Here is a 23,437-nt window from a genome sequence, read left to right as displayed (position 1 = left end):
TTAAATCACATTTATGGGAATAGGGATGCAGCTCAGTGCCTGAGTCACACGTTCAATTCCCCAATATTGCCCCCCAAAGTCACATTTTCTCACTTGTTATCGGAGAGAACACTGGCCCAGGAGAAGCTATATACCCCACCTAGACGCAAAGTGATGAATCAGGACCAACCCAGACACACATTTCACCATGTGCTTGGACGTTATTCTCCAGTGTTTATGGGAAGCATGCGATCTCTCACAAGATTGCTTTCATGTCCTTTAAGCAAAACTGGGCTCGGGCATGCCAGCCGAGCTTGTTGGTATGAGTTTAAGCTCAGCTACTCTCCAAGCTCAGTAACATGCCTGTATTCATTCAAAGCAGAACTTCCAGACTACTCGCCAGCTGTTCATCTCTCTCCTCTTCCATCTGGAGCACATGATGGAAAGCAGAGAGAGCAAGGAGCAGTCAGACCACAGCGCATACCCCACAGGCTCATCCTGTCTCCTTCCCTTCTGTCTCCCGAACAAAGGGTCCATCTACTCAGTCAGAACCAAGCTTTCTCCTGTCTCCAGGAGTCCTGTGTCTTTGTCCGTAACTCCAGAACATTCCTCCTATCCATACAATTCTTCGGTATACTCCCCTCCACAGGTAACACAAGATTTGTTTGTCCTTTGGACACGAGATGCTGGCCTCGCAGAACTCAGGAGGATTTTGCAGGGGGAGCTGCAGCATCCGCTTCATTCCTCATTAAAAGGTCTGCTCAGTAGTTACCGCTCCCTGTCATCAGCGTGAGGGTGCCAGGGCCCTTATCTACAAGCTGGAGGCGAGCCAGGAGGGGAAAAAGTGAAAGCCACACTTCCCACACTGCCCTTGTAATTCCTCACACTGGCTCCCTGCAGGCTCCACAGTGCCTTAGCTGGTTCTTAACAGTTTACCCAAGGTTCTGGGATTTCCTAGATCCAGAAGGAAGGAAGAGAGGGGAGGAGAGAAAAGAAACAGTGCAAGGAAGCCATCGTTGAGTACTACAGCATCACTTTACTGTGCCTTAACTAGCCGAGGTAGTCAGTCCGAGCAATGTCACAGCCAGCGTAGTTAAGTCCAGATGTAAGGAGACAGCTGGCTGGGTACCCTCCCAGAAAACCCAGAGTGTCGACCTCAAGAGTAGCAAGAATGACACACCGTAAGCATGCTGTCAAAAGATCCCCAGCCTTGGATCCTTCCTTCTCTTGCTGCTGACATGGGAACAGCCCCTGGCTATACCTGCCTTGTCCACGGAGACTGAGTCCTTCAGACAGGTTGGGCAGCAGCTGCTAAGGCCTGTTCCTTCTGGATCTGCCTCTCCCAGGCTCTGTCTGTTCCTTCCGCCTAAATGTGTTTGCACCTGAAAGGCTTGTGTTTCTCCTGGAGACTCTAGCTCAGCTTTGGCGCTCGCCCTTCTCAGGCATGGAGGAAGGAAGGAAAGGACATGAATACTTACAAAAAGATCCTTTGAAAAGCAATGTTTCTGTTTTTTGAAAAAGTACCTTGCTGTAGCCTAGGCTGGCCTTGAACTCGAGAACCTCCTGACTTAGCTTCCCAAGTGCTGGAATGTAGGCATGCACCTCTAAACCAGCTGAAAAGACCTTTTTTGGGGGCAAGATTTATTTATTTATTTATGTACTTTATGTATATGAGTGTGCTCTGTCTTCATGCACACCAGAAGAAGGAATTTGATCCCATTAAAGATGGTTGTGAGGGGAACTGAACTCAGGACCTCTGGAAGAGCAGTCAAGTGCTCTTACCTACTGAGCCATCTCTCCAGCCCCCTGGAAAGACCTTTTAATATGCTGTGAGGGTCCACAATGGTGAGTGCCCTGTGCAGCTGGGTAGGCAGGAGCCTGAGGTTCAGGACGAAGAGATGGGAACTTAGGGACTGAGGGCAGTTCAGTTCTGGGCACGTGAATGATCTGCTCCTGGGAGACTAGAGACAATGAGCTGGGGTAGGTTGATGGGCAGAACTTATCAGCTCCATTTTTCTAGCAATGTGGAAATACATGACCAACACATTCAAAGGAAGTCAGGTACTACCCAGGGTTTGGGCAGGCGTGTGGAGCAATGGAGCTGCTGGAGGTAAGCAAAACTATTAAAACAAACAGCTCCACTTCTGAGCCTGTGCCTATGAGAAGCCTCTGCCTAGAGTATGGGAAAGGCACAGGAATGCTCACAGCAGCCGGGTTTGCAGAAGCAGCATCCACCACCGGCAGGGTGTATAATTGTAGCTAGAGTTTTCCTGCCTGGCCCACAGTCAGGGCAAATCTCTCTCACCTGCCAGTCCCACAGCCGCTCAGACCCGACCAAGTAAACACAGAGACTTATATTGGTTACAAACTGTATGGCCATGGCAGGCTTCTTGCTAACTGTTCTTACAGCTTAAATTAATCCATTTCCATTAATCTATACCTTGCCACATGGCTCGTGGCTTACCGGCATCTTCACATCCTGTTTGTCATCATGGCGGCTGGCAGTGTCTCTCTGACTCAGCCTTCCTTCCCAGCTTTATTCTCCTCCTTGTCCCGCCTATACTTCCTGCCTAGCCAATGGCCAATCAGTGTTTTATTTATTGACCAATCAGTAACACATTTGCCATACAGAACATCCCACAGCATATAATCAACTGTAGCATATTCATAATGAAAAGCTATCTAGTAGGAAAATTAACCAAGGCTGTGGGCATTACCATAGGTGAGTCACAAAAACATAGTATTAATTTAAAAAAAGGATATCACTGAACACACATGGGATGTCTATTTGTATAGAAGTCAAAACAGACAAAATAAATAACATACTATTTAAGTCAGGGGTAAACACGCTATAATCCTCAGGCCAAAGCCAACAGACAGTCTGGTTTTTAAATAGAGTTTTACTGGATTACAGCTGACCATTTACATACAGTCTGTGAGTCTATGAGCATTTTCTTGCCACAAAGGAAACAGAAAAGCGGCAAGAGGTCATAGGGGAAATTACTCTCTGGCTTGTTGAGCTTACCAAGTTCTGGTTTATGGACACACACACACACACACACACACACACACACACACACACACACACTAATGGCAAAACTACCAAGGGAATGCTTGCTACAGTTTCAGGAGAGGAAACTCTCTTAATGGATGGATGGAGGACTGTGTAATTAGGGAGAGGCCCACACATACTTCTGGAATATGGTTAGAAATCATACTTCACATTTTTATTTATCTTCTTTTTTAAGTGCTGGGTTTGAAACACAGAGCATTGGGCATGCAGTTAAGAGCTATACGACAGCCTCTAAAGTTTGATCTTTCCCCAGCTAGTGATATCCCGCATGTTCCTCTGCTGGACAGCAGCAGTGTGCCACAATCAGCTACAGAGTCACCACGGTGAACCCCAGCACCGGGCAGCACCTGTTTGGCTCAGCTGGGGCATTCAGTAGTTAATGTGTTCAACGCAGTGTGAGCTGGGGCATTCAGTGGTTAGTGTGTTCAATGCAGTGTGAGCTGGGGCATTCAGTGGTTAGTGTGTTCAATGCAGTGTGAGCTGGGGTATTCAGTAGTTAGTGTGTTCAATGCAGTGTGAGCTGGGGCATTCAGTGGTTAGTGTGTTCAATGCAGTGTGAGCTGGGGTATTCAGTAGTTAGTGTGTTCAATGCAGTGTGAGCTGGGGCATTCAGTAGTTAGTGTGTTCAATGCAGTGTGAGCTGGGGTATTCAGTAGTTAGTGTGTTCAATGCAGTGTGAGCTGGGGTATTCAGTAATTAGTGTGTTCAATGCAGTGTGAGCTGGGGTATTCAGTAGTTAGTGTGTTCAATGCAGTGTGAGCTGGGGCATTCAGTGGTTAGTGTGTTCAATGCAGTGTGAGCTGGGGTATTCAGTAGTTAGTGTGTTCAATGCAGTGTGAGCTGGGGCATTCAGTGGTTAGTGTGTTCAATGCAGTGTGAGCTGGGGTATTCAGTGGTTAGTGTGTTCAATGCAGTGTGAGCTGGGGTATTCAGTAGTTAGTGTGTTCAATGCAGTGTGAGCTGGGGCAATCAGTGGTTAGTGTGTTCAATGCAGTGTGAGCTGGGGTATTCAGTAATTAGTGTGTTCAATGCACTGTGTGCTGGGGTATTCAGTGGTTAGTGTGTTCAATGCAGTGTGAGCTGGGGTATTCAGTAGTTAGTGTATTCAATGAAGTGTGAGCTGGGGTATTCAGTGGTTAGTGTGTTCAATGCAGTGTGAGCTGGGGTATTCAGTAGTTAGTGTGTTCAATGCACTGTGTGCTGGGGTATTCAGTGGTTAGTGTGTTCAATGCAGTGTGAGCTAGGGTATTCAGTAGCTAGTGTGTTCAATGCACTGTGAGCTGGGGTATTCAGTAATTAGTGTGTTCAATGCACTGTGTGCTGGGGTATTCAGTGGTTAGTGTGCTCAATGCAGTGTGAGCTGGGGCATTCAGTGGTTAGTGTGTTCAATGCAGTGTGAGCTGGGGTATTCAGTAGTTAGTGTGTTCAATGCAGTGTGAGCTGGGGTATTCAGTAGTCAGTGCGTTCAATGCAGTGTGAGCTGGGGTATTCAGTGGTTAGTGTGTTCAATGCAGTGTGAGCTGGGGTATTCAGTAAGTTAGTGTGTTCAATGCAGTGCTTTGCTGTGTTCTTTCAATTTGTCCTGAGTTTTTTGAGTTGTATACTAGGGCCTCTGTACTAAAGGACATACTTCAACTGAGGAGGAGATACACAAGGGTTCACTTTAGTATTAATACTTTAAAAATAACTGTTACACAAGCCTGTAACAGAGTTGTTGTGGAGGCTCATCTTCAGGGTGAGAAGATGATGTACCCTGAGACACTGGCAAGTCACACTGAGGACAGAGGAGGGGGCTGGACTTATGGAGTCTAATATTAAGAGGAGAGGTGGGGTCCAAGCAGACGGGGGCAAGCGAGGAAGGGGTCACAGAAGTGGGGGAGTATCATACAGAGGAAGGGGACATGGAGCCTGAGGCAGGAAACTGCCCTCAGGAAGCAACTGAGGAAGAACAGGTGTCAGACACAAAGACAGAGGCAGGGACGCCCTGGAGGAAGAACAGAGGCAGGGTGAGGGAGAGTCGACAGAGCAGGGAAGAACTGTGCCTCCTGGGCACAAGGGAGGAGAAGACTTGGGGAGAACCAGAGCCCAGTGGGGTCTACTCTGTAAAGCATCCCAGGCACAGACTTTAAGGTGGGCGGCCAACTCCTCCATACACCTCCCCATGGAACAGTGTCCTGATAAAAGATCTAGTCCCTGCAGGTCACTGGAGCCAAGTTTTCTTAGGATGCCCCAAACACGGTGACAAGGTCTTGGAAGAAGGCCAGCCAGGAAGAGGATGTTACCAAGCTCGGGAATCGGAGGCTGGAAGAGTTTAGTTTTCCATGAGAAGCTACAAGGTACAGCAAAAAGTGGGCTGCCCGTTCCCAGTGTGGATTAGCAAGATGCTTCCCTCCCCATCCCTTGTCTTCTTCATGCCTGAGAGGTGGAAGAAAAGAATCTGACATTCACAGAAAACCTACTGTGTGGTAGGAACATTCCAGAAACTCAATCCCTTAACAGAGGGACTTGGCATTTCTTTTCAAGAGGAAACGACAATGGTGGATGGAAGATGGGAACTGTATTCTAATTTTTAAAAAAATATTACATGTATTTGTGTGGGGGGGGTAGAGGGGAGAGAACATGCATGCTACTATTCATTTATGGAGGCCAGAGGGTAACTTTCGGGAGATAGTTCTTGCCTTCCATCATGTGGGTCTCAGGGACCAAAGCCAAAGCCAGGCTTTGAAGGTTGGCAGCAAGCACCCGCCCCTGCTGAGCCATCCCCCGGCTCCTGATGGTGTCTTTGAAAGCAACTTTACATTCCGAGAACACCCTAAGCATTCTAGGGTTTCATCTGTTTCTGCCCTTTGACCTATCATCATCAGGCAGAACGTTTGGCACAGTGAGCACCGCTAAATATTTGTAGAACAGACGACCTCTCAGGTCTCTGCTAATGTGGATTTTTCTGTAATCCTATAAATAACCAGGAGCCAAGGGCAGGAGAGTCAGCCAGAGCCCCCGGGAGAAGCACCTGTGCCAAGCAAGCCCTGCCCACAGGCACAGGCAGCTTCTCAGAAGGATGGCAGCGATTAACTTGGTCCACAAAGGGTGCCAAACGCACAATGAAATCGAGGCTGCAATGCCCAGTTAACAAATGCTCTGGAAATGGAGCTTCGTCGTGACGGAGTTGGCCATCCTGTGCAGAGCTCACCACCAGTCATGTGGCTGTTGTGACAGCCATGGCTCACGGCGGTGGGCTAAGAAGCTGGGAATTCGGCTCTGTACGTCTGTGGCCCCCACCTGTCCGTCATCTGTGAACAGGGTGAACCTTCCCTGGCTCACCCTTGGCAGTGGCTGTACCCCTGCTCACTCTCCTTCTGTGCCCACAGCACACCTGCTGCACCGTGGAGAGGGGGAGCCAGGCCTGACCTCCGCACAGCTCACTCCTCCATCATCTTACTCTCCACCTTGTCTACGGTGCTACCCACTCCGGCTTGGCTCTGAGACAAGAAAGTAAGCCAGGCATACCTCTCCCCAAGCCCATCTGCAAGGAACTCGGTATCCGGGCAGTTCCACATAGACATGGAATCCATATCCCCCTCCCAGGGCTTGGGAAATACTGAGGTACCACACAGCAGGGTTCTCACCAGGCCATGTCTTTAGACTAAACTAGAAGGGACACATGGCACCTGTCTTAATGTTTCAAGAAAACTAAAGAACAGGGTGGAATTAGAGCATCCTATAATAAGCAGCCCGCTTGCTCTCAGGTAGGCGAGGCCCTCGGTGCACCTCAGGGAAGAGACACTTGCAGTGCCTGGGACGGGATGCTTAGCTGCTGGTTCCAGCACTTCCCTCCAGGAGAGCCTGTGCTCTTCCAGCAGCTGGGTTCATACAGCTATTGCATCCCGAGTGGCCTTAGCTCAAAATGACCTTCGAGTCCCTTTCCATCCCAGCGACTTGTAACTAAAGTACATCTGCTCCATCCAAGAGGGACAAGACAAATATGCTTTTCCAGTAAGCAATACCTTGTGCTTTGGGAGACACAGTTGGCCCAACACATGCCAAGCAGAAGCTTGAGATCATGAGTTTGATATGTACAGGCTAACAAAGAGGAGCAGGACCACGGCCTGCCTTGGGTAATCAAGGGTCTGGCCCACAAGCTGAGACATGGTTCCCAATTCAGATCAGCATCTACAATCAAAGGCCTTGAACAAAACAGAGTCATTTTCACGTGGTGGAGAACACAATGATGAGGAGTGACAGAGTAGCCACACTCCCCCGGGGCTGGTGTGCGTCCATGCTCGAGTGGTCAGCTCACAAGACGGTGGCTGGACCGTGGATGTCTGGCTTGCGGGAGGCAAGGCCTAAGTGAACACGGAACCACAATGGCTGTTCAAAACCAGAAACAAGCCGTTCTGCTTGCACAGAGATGTTGAGGGGAGTCGACAGGCCAGAGTCAAGAAGTGGAGGCCTCGTGTCAGCACAGGCACCTAGCAATCAGCTCAGCATACTACATTTATCACAGCCACGGGAAGGAAGACAAGAAATTTATTCAGTCAGAGCAGGAGCTGGGACTTGAGACTTCCAGACTTCAGATTGGGCAGAGAAGGGCAAGCCGGGGGTAATAGCTACTATGGTCTGAGGCCCTATCTCCATGCCCCACCTAACTATGGAAGCTGGAAGCAGGTTCACTTAGATGTTGCCTGTCCATCTGACTTGCTGCTGGGTCAAGGGAGGGTCCAGCAGGACTGGGGTAGTGTTGAAACCACATCTACTGAGCCAAGACATGCCCCCGCCCCCAGCTCTTGGCTCCAAGGGGTAGTGACCCAGTGACTCAGTCTAACCCATCTCCACATTCCCTGGCCTTCTGCTCCCTTTGAAACACGAGGCTCTGCCCCAGTTCTCTGTGCTGCAGTGGTCAAGCTGGCACTCTAGGTGGACTTCAAGAACACAAGGTGACTAGGGTAGGGACATGGCGGGGAGGTAGCCCAAGAAGCTCTGGCTTAGTCTCTGAATTTCAGGGTTGCTCACAGTCTACATTTCCAATTCCCATTTCCTCAGCACCGCTCTAAGTCAGTGAACAGCCTACATGGGGCCTGAGTTACCTCCACTACACCATTACCACGTAGCTCACCTTCCCGTACCCGTCTGACTCCTCAGAGCCAATTCAGCTGGCTTGGACTCCACCACACTGCCACCTCTTGCAGGGACTGCAGAGGCCTAATGATACAGTGGCTGACAGTTTGACAAATGACTAAAAGCCTCCCTAATGACCAGCATACTTGCTGTAAGGATGCTGTTTTATCTATAGTTAAGCCCAATGCATCCTTGGGCAACTCAGCAGACAAGGGTAGAAACCCATCTAGGGATGGCAGTTGTACTGACAGAATCTACAGATGAAAGGAAGCAGGTCAGCTCCGTTCTCCATGCCCGTCAGAACGTCCTGGAAAGAGCCCAAGTGATTCCAGCTCAGAAGCACAGAGACACGGCAATTACAACTGCAGCCCCACTGTGCCTCCCAGAAGTAAAAATAAAGTCAAATACAGCACTTGCAAATCAAGGCACCTTCCAGATGAGACACCATTACATGTCCAGCTTCCTTGCTACTGACCACCCCTTACGATGGCCTCCATGGTCTATCTCAGCTGCGTCTCAGAAGACGCTCATCAGACCAACTGCTGTTCCCTGGAATGAGAGGGGCCACACAGTCCCTGCCTGAAAAATCTCAGGAAATGCTTCTCTGGTTGTCAGAGTGAACCTTGTGTGCCAAACCAACAAGTCAGGAGCTGCTGGTGTAGGGACTGGACACCAGCACCAGCTCACCATACCACCCCAGAGTGTACCTCACTACCTGTACTTAGACCTCAGCTATAAAAAAGGAGGACATTTTGGGTCCTTTGCTGAGGGAGGTGGGGTTGTGGAAATGGGGAGGGAAAGACAGGGCCACGAGACCACTCACCCTCATCTCTAGACATCGTGATGCTGAAAGCCCAAAGGAGACACGAAGAGGACCCTGGGGCCTGCGTCAGATGTGGAGGCCCTGGTGGGTCTGGTGTCTTACCTGGGGAACCTTCTAATGGAGACACTACTGCTCAGCTCTCTACTCTGTTGTCTAGGAAAGCTGACCTAGGGGCAGAATCCACAAGGGACCGCAGACAGGAGGTGAGGAGCCGCCAGCCAAAGTAATGCTGCGAGGCTGCTGACAGCAGATGGGTTTGTTTGTCTCACTTTGTGGTGGTTGCTGTTTCTTTGTTTGTTTGTGGGTTTTTGTTTGTTTGTTTGAGACAGGGTTTCTCTGTGTAGCCCTGGCTGTCCTGGAACTCACTCTGTAGACCAGGCTGGCCTCGAACTCATCTCCTCCCTCTGCCTCCTGAGTCCTGGGATTAAAGGCGTGTGCCACTACTGCCTGGCAGGAGCTACAGTTCAAAAAAAACAATCAGAAGACAAACTATGGTTTTTATACCAAATACTGGAAAATAAAAACATAGAGGTGGTTTGGATGGTAAATGGGTTCCACCTCCAAACGCACTGGATTTCAGGTGACACAGAAAAATTACCAGCAGGGTGGACAGGACTACAGACAGAGAGGCTATAGTGCAGAGGAGCTGTTTAATTTTAAAGACATGGTAGTACTGTTGCTGGCATCCCTTCCTCCTCTTTCCACAAATAATGTGGCAAAAATATATACAGATAGGAAAGCAAAATAATGAGATATCAGGAATGAAAAGTACTGTATAAAATACTAAGTCAAATATGATAGTACATGCCTGTAATGCCAGTACGCAGGAGACTGAGACTGGAGGATTGCCTCTAGTTCACATCTAGCCTGGACTACATAATAACATCCTGCTCTTAAAAAAAAAAGAAATATTCCCAAATTATTTAATAAAAATTGATTCCCATGTCTAATAATACCAGAACCAGATTAGAGGAAACATTCATGGATTGCAAGGGTGTAATAAACTAGCATCCTCATACAGGCCAAAGAACCCTTTGGGAAGTGCTCTGGCCGTATGCATCCAGGCCCATAAAGTGTTAATAGCATGACCTATAATATCACCTGTGGAAATCTACCCCGAGGAAATATTCAAAAGGAAGCAATAGGTACATAATGAACAACTGAGGATATTCACTACATGGGAATGCTTAATATCTGTAACAGCAAGAAACTGAAGACACCGTAAAGAAATTAAGATCATTATAGGCCCTTCATGTAATCACTGCATAGGCATTAAAATGTTAATTATGAAGACAGTGAGGTTAACAGGGAAATCTGTTTTGCTCTCATTTGTCATGATTTTAGGTGGGAAAGGAAGAGCAAGATATGTGATTATGCAGATGTTATGGTTATCTTACTGCAATAAGACGGCAGGGTTGGGGGATACAGCTCTTCCCTTCATCTTTCAAATACACCATATTGCTTTGGAATAAAAATAAGGGAGGATGTCAAGATGGTCTGTCAGGGCAGTACCTTGGCTCCGTCAACACTGATGATTCGATAGCTGTTCCTGGTGACATCGTAGAAATAGGAAACAGTGACGGCCTGCTTGCTCGCGGGCACCCAGTTCTTCTTGGTGCTGGGGTCAATCTGGAAGACGTGCGCTCGAGTGGTGAAGATGGGCTGTTCTCTGCAACAGGACAGATGTGCGTGTGTGAATTAATGGAACCTGACCTAATGTATAATTTATGATTTCTAGGCCACCCACTGTCTCATACGATTTTAAATAGCTTTTCGGCAAAGATACATATGCATGAGAACAATTAAAACGAGGAGGAGGAAGAGAGAGATACCCTGCGAGTAGCTTCTGCAACCCACACTCCATTTAACTGCAGCTACCTCGAGCTGCTGGGCAACTGGCCTAATGAGCAATGTGCTTAAAATGAAACCCTTTGGTGAGAGTTTTTACATCCCTGTCAAGTGTCCTATTGTTTGTTTCTCTGACATCCTATTGGTATTTCTGAGGCCGAGGGGGCACTTTGGAACTAATTCATTTTAGAAAATTTTTAACAAATTTATTTTGGGAGACTCTGCGTCAACTTTAGGATTTTGCAACCCATTTGAAGCTTAATATTTCATCTGAGTATTTCTCAAATTTGAGGGAGTGTTTTGAATGACCGAATTATTTTCTGTCCTTGGAAGAAGTGCCAGTTTGCTTTCGAAACCAGTAAGGGCTTTACTGGTTGGGGCCTTCGCTCGCGTTCTGTGTAGCTCTCCCTTTAGTTTCATGCTCTATCGGACCCTCTCCTCTCCAGTCTGACACTGACCTGCAATCTTTGTCATCCCACAAGCCTGTGATCATTTCCTGTGACTGCTAAAAAATAACTAACCAAGTTAACATGTTATCGATGCTGTTCCTGTTTAGTAAAGAATTAATTAGGTCCTGAAAACAGGCACTAGTAACTAAGACAGATTTTAAAACTGTAACAGAATTCACTACACAGTCATACTTGGAAGTACCTACTTAACAAAGTCACAAAAAAAAAATGAAACAGATTCATCACAAAATCTGCTTTTTGAAGAAAAGCTTTATGGGCAAGCGATCTCAAAAATTATTTAAGTGTTCAAAAATAAGACAAAAATGAGGCGGGGGGTGGGGGGGTTGGGGTTACCAGCATGCAAAAATAAAGTTAAAAAAAACACTATAGCCCGGCGGTGGCGCACACCTTTAATCCCAGCACTCGGGAGGCAGAGGCAGGCGGATCTCTGTGAGTTCGAGGCCAGCCTGGGCTGTACAAAGTGAGTTCCAGGAAAGGCGCAAAACTACACAGAGAAACCCTGTCTCGGGGAAAAAAAAAAAAATTCTAGCCGGGCGGTGGTGGCGCACACCTTTAATCCCAGCACTCGGGAGGCAGAGCCAGGAGGATCTCTGTGAGTTCAAGGCCAGCCTGGGCTACCAAGTGAGTTCCAGGAAAGGCGCAAAGCTACACAGAGAAACCCTGTCTCGAAAAAACAACAACAACAAAAAAACAAAAAACACTATAGTAAACATTGATTAAAGATGCAAAATTAAATTAGAAGGTTTGATTTGGTTTAGTCAAATGAATTTTTAAAATCCCAACAATTCAGAAGAGATGATGAAGCTCTCCCAGTGGACACAGAAGTTCCAAGTCTGGAGTGCTATGCTTTCAGTGGGGAGGTGCTGGGCAGAGGGGTCTCTGGCCCTGATGCGGCTCCCCCAACAGCATCTGCAGAAGATGCATTATTGGAAACACAGCTCTCAAGGGAAAACTTTATTCTAGGAAAGCAATTTACTCTTTGAGCCTCATACAAGGGATGTCAGATAATATCACGGATATCGGCACAGTGTTAGAGGAAACTTCTGGAAGAGAACGGTATGAATGTAATGCCAATAGAGCGGCTTCTAAAGCTGGTATCCCAGAAGAGCAGCCTGGGGCTGGCACTCCTGTGCCTCTCTAGGCCCAGGGAGCAGGAAAAAGTAAGAGCAGGCATTTCCTTTAATGATCCTCAAGTTCACTTGCTTCATCCCAAACCCACAGCCTTCCAGTGGCTGAAGTGACAGCTGTTGAAACAAAAGGAAGATTCTCGCTGTAATGTTTCACATCTGCTGTCCAGAGGCCAAGCTGTGTGGAGCACACACTCATGAATACGAGGTGGGGAAGTCTGCCGTCTGGATGTCCCAGCTGTGGCACTCACAAGCCAACAGTTTAGCTTTCTAATCATCCAAATACAACACTATAAAGAAAAACACATTCTCAAGCAACGGTCTGCATATGTGAGGGGAAGGAGGGCTGAACAGCTGTCACTACAGAGAATCTGGCAGGTTAAACTGTACTGGATCTCTGCTGCCCTTTCCTTCGACACTAAACAGTAGGCCAACAGGTCAGAGAGGACCCCTTTCAGGGACAGAGCCCAGGCTCTCAAGGAAGAAGGAAGAAGGGCTAGGGCTGGGGGTAAGCAGGCAACATGTGGACACTTGATTGCTAAACCTTCATGACAGCAATTATCCATGATTACTAAAATTACCAGCTCCCAAGCCTGTCCTAACTCCTGGCACATGACTCTCTAGTAAAAGGACTTCTCCTACAACAAGAGTTCTAGGTAACTGTTACCTTCTGAAAATCTGGGAGAGTGCTTTCCTTAGACACTACCCAAGGATTCAGGAAACAACAGAGGACGTGGTCCCCACAGCCAGCATCCCTTACCCAGAATGACACAGTTGACTGTTAGTGGCTCATCTACTCCTGAAAAGTCTCCTACAGCCCTGGGAGTCAACCGTGGGACCAAGAACGAGTCTGTGGATGCGAGGGATTGGGAGAGGGGGCTGAAGGAAGGCAGAGGTGCTCTGGTCGGAGGACGGGGCTCTGACCAGGGAGGAAGGGGGAGAAGGTAGGAGGCCCGCTGTGTTCCACAATGACTTTCTAAGCGTACTCTGTGTCCTCAAAGCAGGCAGCATTGAGGAAGTCAGGCACTCAGTCAAAGTGGGGAGAGAGACTGGAAGGTAAGGTACAATGGCAGACTTGGTACGGCCAAAGTAGCCTGCTGTCTGCTTGGCATGACTTGGTGAGCAGTCAGATCGAAGGCCACCATCTCCAAATTGGCCTTCTCAGACCTGGAATCTGAAAGCCTTGAGTTGCCATCAGAACCTCAACTAGAAATACACAGAGGTGGGGAGGTCCGGGGGTTCATCTGGACACCCCTGGTCACCACAGCCAGGCCTTCTACAGAAAGAGGCCGAGGAGGATACTGTGGGGACTCTCACCAGACCCATTCTGAGTGTTCACTGTACCAAAAACCTGTGGCTCCACTGAGGCCACAGAGCTGCATTCCTTGGCCCTGAGGTCCCGGCAAACACAGGTGGGGGTATGTGTAGTGGGGGATGGGGACACACAGGACCTGGACCTTCACATCCAGTCTAACTGAAGCTCTGTATCCAGAAAGCCACCTACAGGACTGGGATTTCCACATGAATAACCCAATCTGAGAGTACTGGGGAGTTTCAAGCTATTCTTCTGATATTCAAAAAGTCTAATGTTATTTCAAGTGGGGGAAAAAAAAAAGACCAGGATGAAAAGAACAGCCAGGCGCTGACATTTACCAACTGCTTAGCATTCTGCATATGGGATTCCTCATTTAGGATCACAATAATCTTGCGGGGAAAGTGCTGTACAGGTGGAGGAGACAGGCTCAGAATGGCCAAAAGACCTGCCTGGGTCCCACAATAGGTGGCGTATCTGGAAACTTCAACTCCCTCTTAACTATAAGAATAGTTAAGACAGTAGCTGTGGACAGTATACAGACTCCAGCGTGGTTCCCAATGTACTCTCCTCCCCTTGCATGCAGGGAAGATGTCATTTATTCTGGTCTTTGTTTGTGTGTTTGGGGCCCAGGGTTTCCTAGGCAGGGTCTGTGTTAGTCCCCACAGCCCTCCAATTTGTGATGCTCTTACCTCGACCTCCTGCACTGGGATTACAGGTTTACACTTCAGTCTGACTCTCTCAACCAGCAGAACGCAGCAAAGGTGATGGGTGGCCATGTGTGTGATTAAGTTATACAGAATTGTAACTTGTTTTCAACTAACTCGCCCTCGCTGGCTGTCGGGAATATTAAGAGTCCTACGTTGGAAGGCATCGAGAAGACTCAAGCCAGCAACCAGAGAAGAACTGAGGCCCTTGGTCCAATAGCCCCAGAGGACAGAATACTACCAACAACCATGTGAGTTCCAAACCAGATCTTTCTATAATCAAGCCTTCATGTGAGACTTCAGCCCATACCTGACCACGGCACCCGACACACTCAGACTCCTGCCCTACAGGAACACGGTTTGCTTAAGCTGCTGAATTTGTGGTTTATTACGGTGAGATAGATAACGAAGACCGTGTCCTTCACAGAAAGTTTACCACACACCACACGGAGGGCAATATCCTCATCAGATCCTCCTAACAGCTGTGCGTGGGCAGCGTTAGCCACACAGAGAGCGCAGGGTCACAAGGTGATGCCAAGCAACAAAAAGAGCAGAATTGGAGTACTTTCAATTCGGAGAAACGGACCCCAACTTCGAAAGCTAATTTAGCCTCACCTGAGAGAGGACAAGTGCTGTATCTAGGACATCGCTGTCAGGTCCTATGTGTGTGCAAATCGGAATAAGGGGAGTCAACAGAATCAGAACTTCCCAGCCCACGGGGCTGCAGATCCCTCCCAGCAGGGACCAGTGCGGATCAGAGAGCAGAATCCACCTTCAGACCCAGTCTCATCCCCCTTTCTTTGGTGTTCAGTGCTCAGGGAGTATATCTGAAACACTCCTATCCCTTCTCCACAGCTTTAAATAGAAAGCAGATGTTTCCGGATGGCAAAACGCTTCTTCAGGCAGACAATATAACCTACAGTTCCCTTGCATAGTCTTTTAAAAGCTGAATAAACACCAATTGCTGCTCATTGAGCACATTTTGGAACCTGACAGTAATTGTCCCTAAGAATAATTAGATGCTCTGTGCAACATATGCACGTTTGGAACACGAAAACCACTCGTCGGAGCCGCCGCTTCGGCTTTGAATGATTTCTGGCTCCGCGTGAAGTGATTCTGCAAAAGAACTGGCAGGACTACTTTTTCCCCCCTTTTTTTGCAGAAAATAAAGAAAAATGAGGTTTTAACTTGTCATAATCTTTCACTTGCTCAGTGCCAGGCTGTTTTCTGACATGAATCTATGAAGCCTCGTGATTCTTATTTTTCTACTTCTATTTGATTTGAATTGCAAAAAGTGATTCAGAAATTATTTCTGCAGCTATTTAAACATTTCAAAGTCTCATGGCGTTCCCTACTTTGTCTTGACTCTTGAGCTCCTTCAAATAAACATCCACGCAGTACCCAGAGGAGAGTCTCCCAGCCTCGATGGTGAGGTCCTACCTGGCCAGCACCACAGGCTTCTCTGCTCTACCCCTCACAGGGCCAGCTCCAAGCACTGGGAATATTCACAGGCTCCAGGCCACCTGCCTTGCTCTGCCCTGTCACCAAACTGACTTCTGCTGTTCTCGTGTGTGTGTGTGTGTGTGTGTGTGTGTGTGTGTGTGTGTGTGTGTGTACAGGTCTACATTTGCACATGTGTGTACATATTGCTTTGAAGGACAACTTCAGGGGTCATTTCTCTGGTACCTCCCACCTTTTATTTGACACAAGGGTCTCTCATTGGCCTGGAACTTCACCACATAGGCCAGGCTAGCTAGCCAGGCAGCTCTAGCCTCTGCCTGTTCCTGCCTGCCTCCCACCACACCATTACTGGGCTTACAAGAGCATGCCACCAAGCCTGGCTTTTTACATTGGTTCTGGGGAATCTAAATTCAGGTCCTCGCACTTATGAAGCAAGTAAGCCACCACCCTGGGTCTTCTGCTGTTTTCCTTTAGGACTTCTGTTGTTTGGGAACACCCAGGGCCTCACACATGCTAGGCAGGCATTCTGCAACTAAAATGCCCCAGCCTTCTTCCAGAAGTTCTGAAATCTCTACTTTCTTATATCCATACCAACAGCCAGGGCCATTTCTGGATGTAAAATCTCCGCTCTCAGCTAGCCAGAAGAGTCAAGTCCTACCACAGCATCTCACGAGGTCTGACGTGTAATCCATTTTTATTTTGTTTGTTTTGTTTTCATAGTGCCTGAGACCTTGTAAATGCCGGGCAATCCTCCATTACCATGTTACACTCAGAGCCCTCTCTCAGGATACAAGCAAGGACCAGAAGCATTGCTCACCTGGCCCCTGGCCAGCATTCCAGATGGCTAACAGGCCCCTTGCCTGCGAGGCCAAATACCCCGAGACCAGACAGAGAGATACAAGAGAGGAAGGTGGAGATGCAGACAGAAAGCCTCACGTATTCTCTCAAGCAGAAAATCTAATTCACAAGCACACTGGGGTTCTACTCTCACACAACATCCAAATAGTAGGTCACCACTATTGCAGAAATGACTGCACACATGAATAGCAAAATTTAGTGAGGCGATGAGGTATAAAATCACTAATTAAAAACAAACCAATGTGTACAAATTATGTACAAATTAGACAGAAATTATGATTTTTTAAAAAGTTCTATTCACAATAGCAACCAAAAAATACAGTGTCTAGGGATCTATTTAAGAAGTATGCAGGCCGGGCGGTGGTGGCGCACGCCTTTAATCCCAGCACTCGGGAGGCAGAGCCAGGCGGATCTCTGTGAGTTCGAGGCCAGCCTGGGCTACAGAGTGAGTTCCAGGACAGGTGCAAAGCTACACAGAGAAACCCTGTCTCGAAAAAACAAAAAAACAAACAAAAAAAAAGTATGCAAAATATATTAAAAATAAAAATTTCCAAGGTACATGGAAGAAAACATTAATGAATATGACATACCCCATTCTTACATAAGACAATCAATATGAAGATGTTAATTGTCTCTAAATTAATATGTAAGTAATATAATGAAAATATCAGCAGAAATATTTTTAGAACTGGACAAGGTCATTTATATAGAAAACTCATTATGTGAACAAAGTCCAAAAAGCAAAAAAATCTGAAAATGAAGAGCAATGGGAGATATTTAGATATATCAGATATTGAAATACATTATTATAAAATTAACAGCAAACAAAAAGGGAAGTGTTAGCAAATATGCAGACACATTCATGGAAGAGAACACAGTCTATAAATAGAAGCCTCCGGAACTGTGTGCATGGTACAGGCAGTTCTGCCCATTTTCAGGGACAAAGAATTATTCCACACATCTTGTTCCAAGAATGCACAGCTATGCAGGGAACTTGAACCTACCAGGCTTGACTCAGAAACCCATCTCCCTTGCCCGTCTGAGCCCCTTCAAGTGGACCACAGCTGCCTCACTGGGCTAAATTATTTTTACACATCACCAGATGCTAATTATCACACCTGATAAAATCAGAGACCTCAGAGTGAAAGCATTTGCCATAAATCCTCCTAGTTCACTGACAGGGGATTTCCCCTTTAAGGTCACATTTACACCAGAGAGCAGAAGAGACAAGTGCCCCCAATGAACGATGACAGGCTTGATTAATGATGCTACTTATTCCTTGGAGTGTCTGGCAGTTTTTAAAGAGCATTCAGCACACATTCTCCTGTTGTGATGTGGGTCTAATTAAGTTCCATAGGCCAAGGCTGCCCCAGGGAGGACATCTGATCCGTTCTCGTGTGCTTTGGATCTGGAGAGCCAATAGTAGAGAAATGAACTATGAAAGCAAGTATGTCCATGGGCAGAAGTGAAGCTTCGCTCTGAGGATGCAAGGTAGTGAAGAACTTATGGGGGAGGTGAGAAGGTGAGCAAAGGGTGAGGCCACTCATTACAAGGCTGCAATGCCATTCCCTGTTCAATGGGCCCCTCTCCACAGACAGCCCTCTCCCACCTCCACACATCCTCCCTCACTCCTGGACAGAGGTGAGCATCTCATTCGCTAGGACTGCTGGGCATTTACAGGAAGGGCTATCAGGAGATGGGGCCAAGGGCAGGACACAGCCAGCAGTGGATCCTGAACACCAAGCTAAGGAAACCAGTCTTCATCTCAAGGCCAGCATCTGTCGACTGTGCTCCACAGAAAATTTATATCAAAGCCATTTTCTATTCCAAATGCATTCCAAAAAAATACATATGTAGGGAAAATGTTAAATGCATTTAGATATCTGTTCCCATAATTATGCAATTACACTTTTAAGAAGTGGCATTCTTAACCCAATACTGCTGGGAAATCACATGGATGCTACATGATACATATCTGTCAAGTGAGCTACACCCAGTGTGTAAGGTGTACTTATAGACTACCGTAGGCATGCACGGACATTCTATTCACTATATGCTGTCCATAGAAAGTATCTTAGAATTTCAGCACGACTCATCATTTTATTCTGCAGAAAGCATATTGAGTATCTAAACTATTGTATTAAAAAAAAACTCATCCCAGGGCTGAGGATATGACTGAATTGATGGAGTGCTTGCCTAGCATCTACGAAGTCCTGGATCAATCCCTAGCATTGACTAAGATAGGTATGATTGGCACATGGCTGTGACTGCAGTATTCGGGCAGTGGCGGCAGGAGGATCAGAAATTCTAGGTCATCCTTTGGCTAAGTAGTGAATCTGAGGCCAATCGGGGCTACATGAGACCCTGTCTGGAAAAAAAAAAATCATGGTGAGTAGAACGAGTTTTGAATAAAAAAAAAATCAGAATTTTACACTTCACAAACTGTGAACCTCACAGCCAAGAATTGGAAAACATCCAAGTAATGATTTCTGGAAAAAGCAGGTGGTGAATTGCCAGGCTCACGATGCTTAATGATCTCTGGGACAGCCTAATTCAAGAGAGGGACAAATCCTGCTGAAGGAACAGTGTGTGTGCCTCTTCTTGCTACAACACATCTGTGCACACAGATTTCCATATTAGACCACAATGGAGCACCTTAGAGCTGACTTGATGCTACACAAGGCTGTGACTTGGCAACACCATTTCTAATCTTAAGCAAGGAGGATTTTTTTAAAGACTAGGGAAATAATGTTCTCAGTTTTAAATGTTGAGGGATCTTATATTCACCTATAATAAAAAATACATTAGATGTTTGACTAAGCACTCTGTCTTAATAAGCTAGAATTTTCTTTGACGTTTCACCCTGATACTGTTAAGAAGTGTTATAAATAAGTGTGACTAATCAGTAGCAATGAAAGTATTGTGAGATCGTATCTTGCTGCCTCCCCCCCACTTTACCTCGGAGTATGTCAAGTTTTATGATCTGTTGCTCTCCCGTTAATATACCAAGATGGGCCAGGTGTGGTGATGCATGCCTGGAACCTGCACTGGCAGCAGAGAAAGATCACCTCAAGTTGGAGACCAGCCTTGTCTACACAGCAAGTTTCAAGCGAGCCAGAGCTATATGGTAGGACTCTGCCTCAAAACGATGCCTAATAAATAAATTAAATTAAAATTTGAAAATGAAAGTTGCTATTTCATGGTAACTAGAAAATGCTGTGTTTAGAGCAAAGAAGTAGCACAGTCCAGAAATGCAATGCAGAGGGGTGTCTGCAATGCAGAGGGGGGTCTGCAATGCAGAGGGGTGTCTGCAATGCAGAGGGGTATCTGCAATGCAGAGGGGTGTCTGCAATGCAGAGAGGTGTCTGCAATGCAGAGGGGTGTCTGCAATGCAGAGGGGTATCTGCAATGCAGAGGGGTATCTGCAATGTAGAGGGGTGTCTGCAATGCAGAGGGGGGTCTGCAATGCAGAGGGGTATCTGCAATGCAGAGGGGTATCTGCAATGCAGAGGGGTGTCTGCAATGCAGAGGGGGGTCTGCAATGCAGAGGGGTGTCTGCAATGCAGAGGGGTGTCTGCAATGCAGAGGGGGGTCTGGCACCTGCATTGAGAACAAACGGAAGGAAGGGACCAAACGCTGCTCCTGGGGCACCACTGCACAACCCTCCCGGAGTGGAGAGGCGAATGCCTGGTCACGAGCAATGAGAATAGGCCACCAGGAACAGGCCACTGAGACTTCAAAATTGGCATTAGGAGAATGTCGGGTTTCTAGTTCAACAGGTACACAACTGAGAAGTCACCGTGCATCCTAACTGATCAAGCGATAACCTGCGCTTAGCTCTGTCACCAGGCTCTGTCACCGCTTCACACTGTCCCTGTGTCACAAAGGCCACAGCAAACCACGGCTCTCTAACTGGACACAGAGTCACAACTCCCCAGAGCAGAAACCCAGTGCTAATCAGGGCAGGAAAATCTGCATGGCAGCCCATGAACTGCTGAAGTCTCACTATGGACAAGTCTGCGGGTTAAACACCGTGGGGACTAGTATGGAGTTGTATTATGGTTGGTAGTGATGTTTGGGGGTGTTGAGTTGAGAAGGATGGAGTTGTAATGGTTAATCTTCACTGTCAATTTGACTGGATTTGAAGTCCCCATAGGAGAAACGCATACCGGTGAGGGGGTCTCTATAGAGAATATCCACACTGAGTGCTGGAGACACCATCCCAAAGACTAGGGTGTCAGGCTAAATACAAAATAAAAGGGGGAAGCAAGCTGAGCTCCCTACCCATTCTTTGCTTCCTGACTGTGGACACAATGTGGCCAGCCACCCCATGCTCTTGCCGCTTGCCACATCGCACTGGGGTCCATCTTTCTCCAACCGTAGACACAAAGGAAGCCTTCCTTCCTTTAGACTCGTTTGTTACCCGATGAGAAAAGTAGTGAACACAGGGTACCTCTACTCATTTATCTGTTTACTTTCTGGAGCCCCACCAAGTTCCGATGGAAGATCAAAGAAAAACCCAAGACTTCTAGCAGGTGGAGAGGAAAGTAGCCTTTAAAAACACCAGCAGTGTTCTGTCCTTAACAACGTTTGCCTCAGGAGAAACGAACGTGCTAGGAGCATTATCAGAGCCTAAATGACCCGGGAGACTGGGGATACCCAACTCCAGACCCCTCAGCTATTTAGTCCCACCTGCGCAGTGGAGCTGCTGGACCACCAAGACTAAGAATCCATCACGAGACTGTTAGGACCCTCTCCCCAACACGGCATACCAACGCACTGCTGAAGACCGACTCACTGCAGTTCCTATACCTATATGCCATGTCTATCTTTCAATAAAAAATTACATGGAAGGAATATTGGAATAATCAGATCAGGAGTTTTCAAAACTGTGATTAATACATTAAAAAGGTGTGATGGGAAAAGTTGACAACAGGTAAAAACAGATGGTAGTTACTGTGAGCAGAGAAAAGGAGAGTCTAAGCAAGAATCAAGCAGGAATATTGAAGATTAAACCACCACAGGGGCCAACAATGGTTCAGTCGGTGACGACTGTGTTAGTCTAACAACCCACGTTTCATCACCAGAATCCAAGTAAAGGTGGAGGTAGAGAACCAACTCCACAAGATTGTCCTTTGACCTCCATATGTATGTGGTGGCAAGTGGTGCCCACAGATATGCACCATGCACAAATTGATAATGATGATGATGGTGGTGGTGATGATGGTGGTGGTGGTGGTGGTGGTGATGATGATGGTGGTGGTGGTGATGATGGTGGTGGTGGTGATGATGATGATGGTGGTGGTGGTGATGATGGTGGTGATGATGATGATGGTGGTGGTGATGATGATGATGGTGGTGGTGATGATGATGGTGGTGGTGATGATGATGATAATGGTGATGATGATGGTGGTGGTGATGATGATGATGATGATGATGGTGGTGGTGGTGATGATGAAGATGATGGTGATGATGATGGAAACAAACTGAAAGGCTGAGGAGAGTATCTCCAAGCTTAAGGTATGACAATGGAAACTTTCAAAGCTGAAAAGCACATAGTAAAGAGTGGGGATCCCCCCAATACAAGAACTGAGGGAAAACTATGACAGGTATGACATGAATAACAGGACTACTAGAAGAAAGAAATGAAGTACCATTTAAAGCAACAACGATAGAAAATTTCACCCAAGTTAATGTTAGACACAGAACCACAGATCCAGGACACCAAAGAACATCAAATTAAGGGCTAAATGAAACCATAAGCTCTAGTTTGGTTTTCTGTTGATGTGATAAAACACTGAGCAAAAATAACTTGGGGGAAGGGAGGGCTTATCTGGCTTACAGGTTATCATCTATCGCTGAAGGACAGGAACAGGAACTCAAGGCAGGAACCTGGAGCAGAAGCAGAGACCATGGCGGGGATGCTGCATGCTGGCTTGTCCTTAAGGCTTGCTCAGCTTTCTCTTTCTTTCTTCCTTCCTTCCTTCCTTCCTTCCTTCCTTCCTTCCTTCCTTCCTTCCTTCCTTCCTCCCTTTCTTCCTTCCTTCCTTCCTCCCTTCCTTTCTTCCTTCCTTTCTTTCTTTTCTTGTTTTGGTTTGTTTTTTGAGACGGGGTTTCTCTGTGTAGCCCTGGCTGTCCTGGAACTCACTTTGTAGACCAGGCTGGCCTCGAACTCAGAGATCCTGTTGGGATTAAAAGCTTGTGCCACCACCACCTGGCTTTCAGCTTGCTTTCTTATACAACCAAAGGCCTGCCTAGGGGTGGCACTTCCCAGTGAGTTGGGCCTTCCCATATCAATCATCAGTCAGTAAAATGTCCCACAGACTTGCCCACAGGTAATCTGATGGAGGCAGCTCCTGAACTGTTGTTCTCTCTTCCCAAATGAATATATAGTTAGTGTCAGGTTGACCAAAAAAATAAACCAGAGCATCATTCCAATACTTATCACATTAAAACTTCAGAAAACGAGAAATAAAACCTTAAAAAGAAGCCGGTGAGAGAGGAATGACCTACCTTACCAATAAGGGATGGAATATGAAAACAACATCTGACCTTGCTTCACATACCATACGAGCAAGACAAGAGTGGGGTGCAGTATTTAATGTGTTGAGGGAGAAAAGACACAAGTCTAAAATTCTGTACTCTGCAAAATTATCCTTTGGGG

General features: G+C 47.0%; 1 protein-coding gene across 2 annotated transcripts in view; it reads right to left on the bottom strand.

Moving 5' to 3' along the window:
- Positions 1-23,437, bottom strand: part of Homer2 (homer scaffold protein 2) — a 103,499-nt gene that overhangs the window by 36,146 nt on the left and 43,916 nt on the right. For both annotated transcript variants that reach the window (XM_052761502.1, XM_052761503.1), the window contains exon 2: positions 10,503-10,659. In XM_052761502.1, coding sequence (XP_052617462.1) covers positions 10,503-10,659 — 157 coding nt within the window. The remainder of the gene's footprint in view (positions 1-10,502; positions 10,660-23,437) is intronic.

Source organism: Peromyscus californicus, unplaced genomic scaffold (assembly GCF_007827085.1).
Source record: "Peromyscus californicus insignis strain IS unplaced genomic scaffold, ASM782708v3 Scaffold_4__1_contigs__length_199733344, whole genome shotgun sequence".
NCBI classification, from domain to species: Eukaryota; Metazoa; Chordata; class Mammalia; order Rodentia; family Cricetidae; genus Peromyscus; species Peromyscus californicus.
Note: the sequence above shows the minus strand (reverse complement) of the source record. Positions and strands in the feature narration are given on the sequence as shown.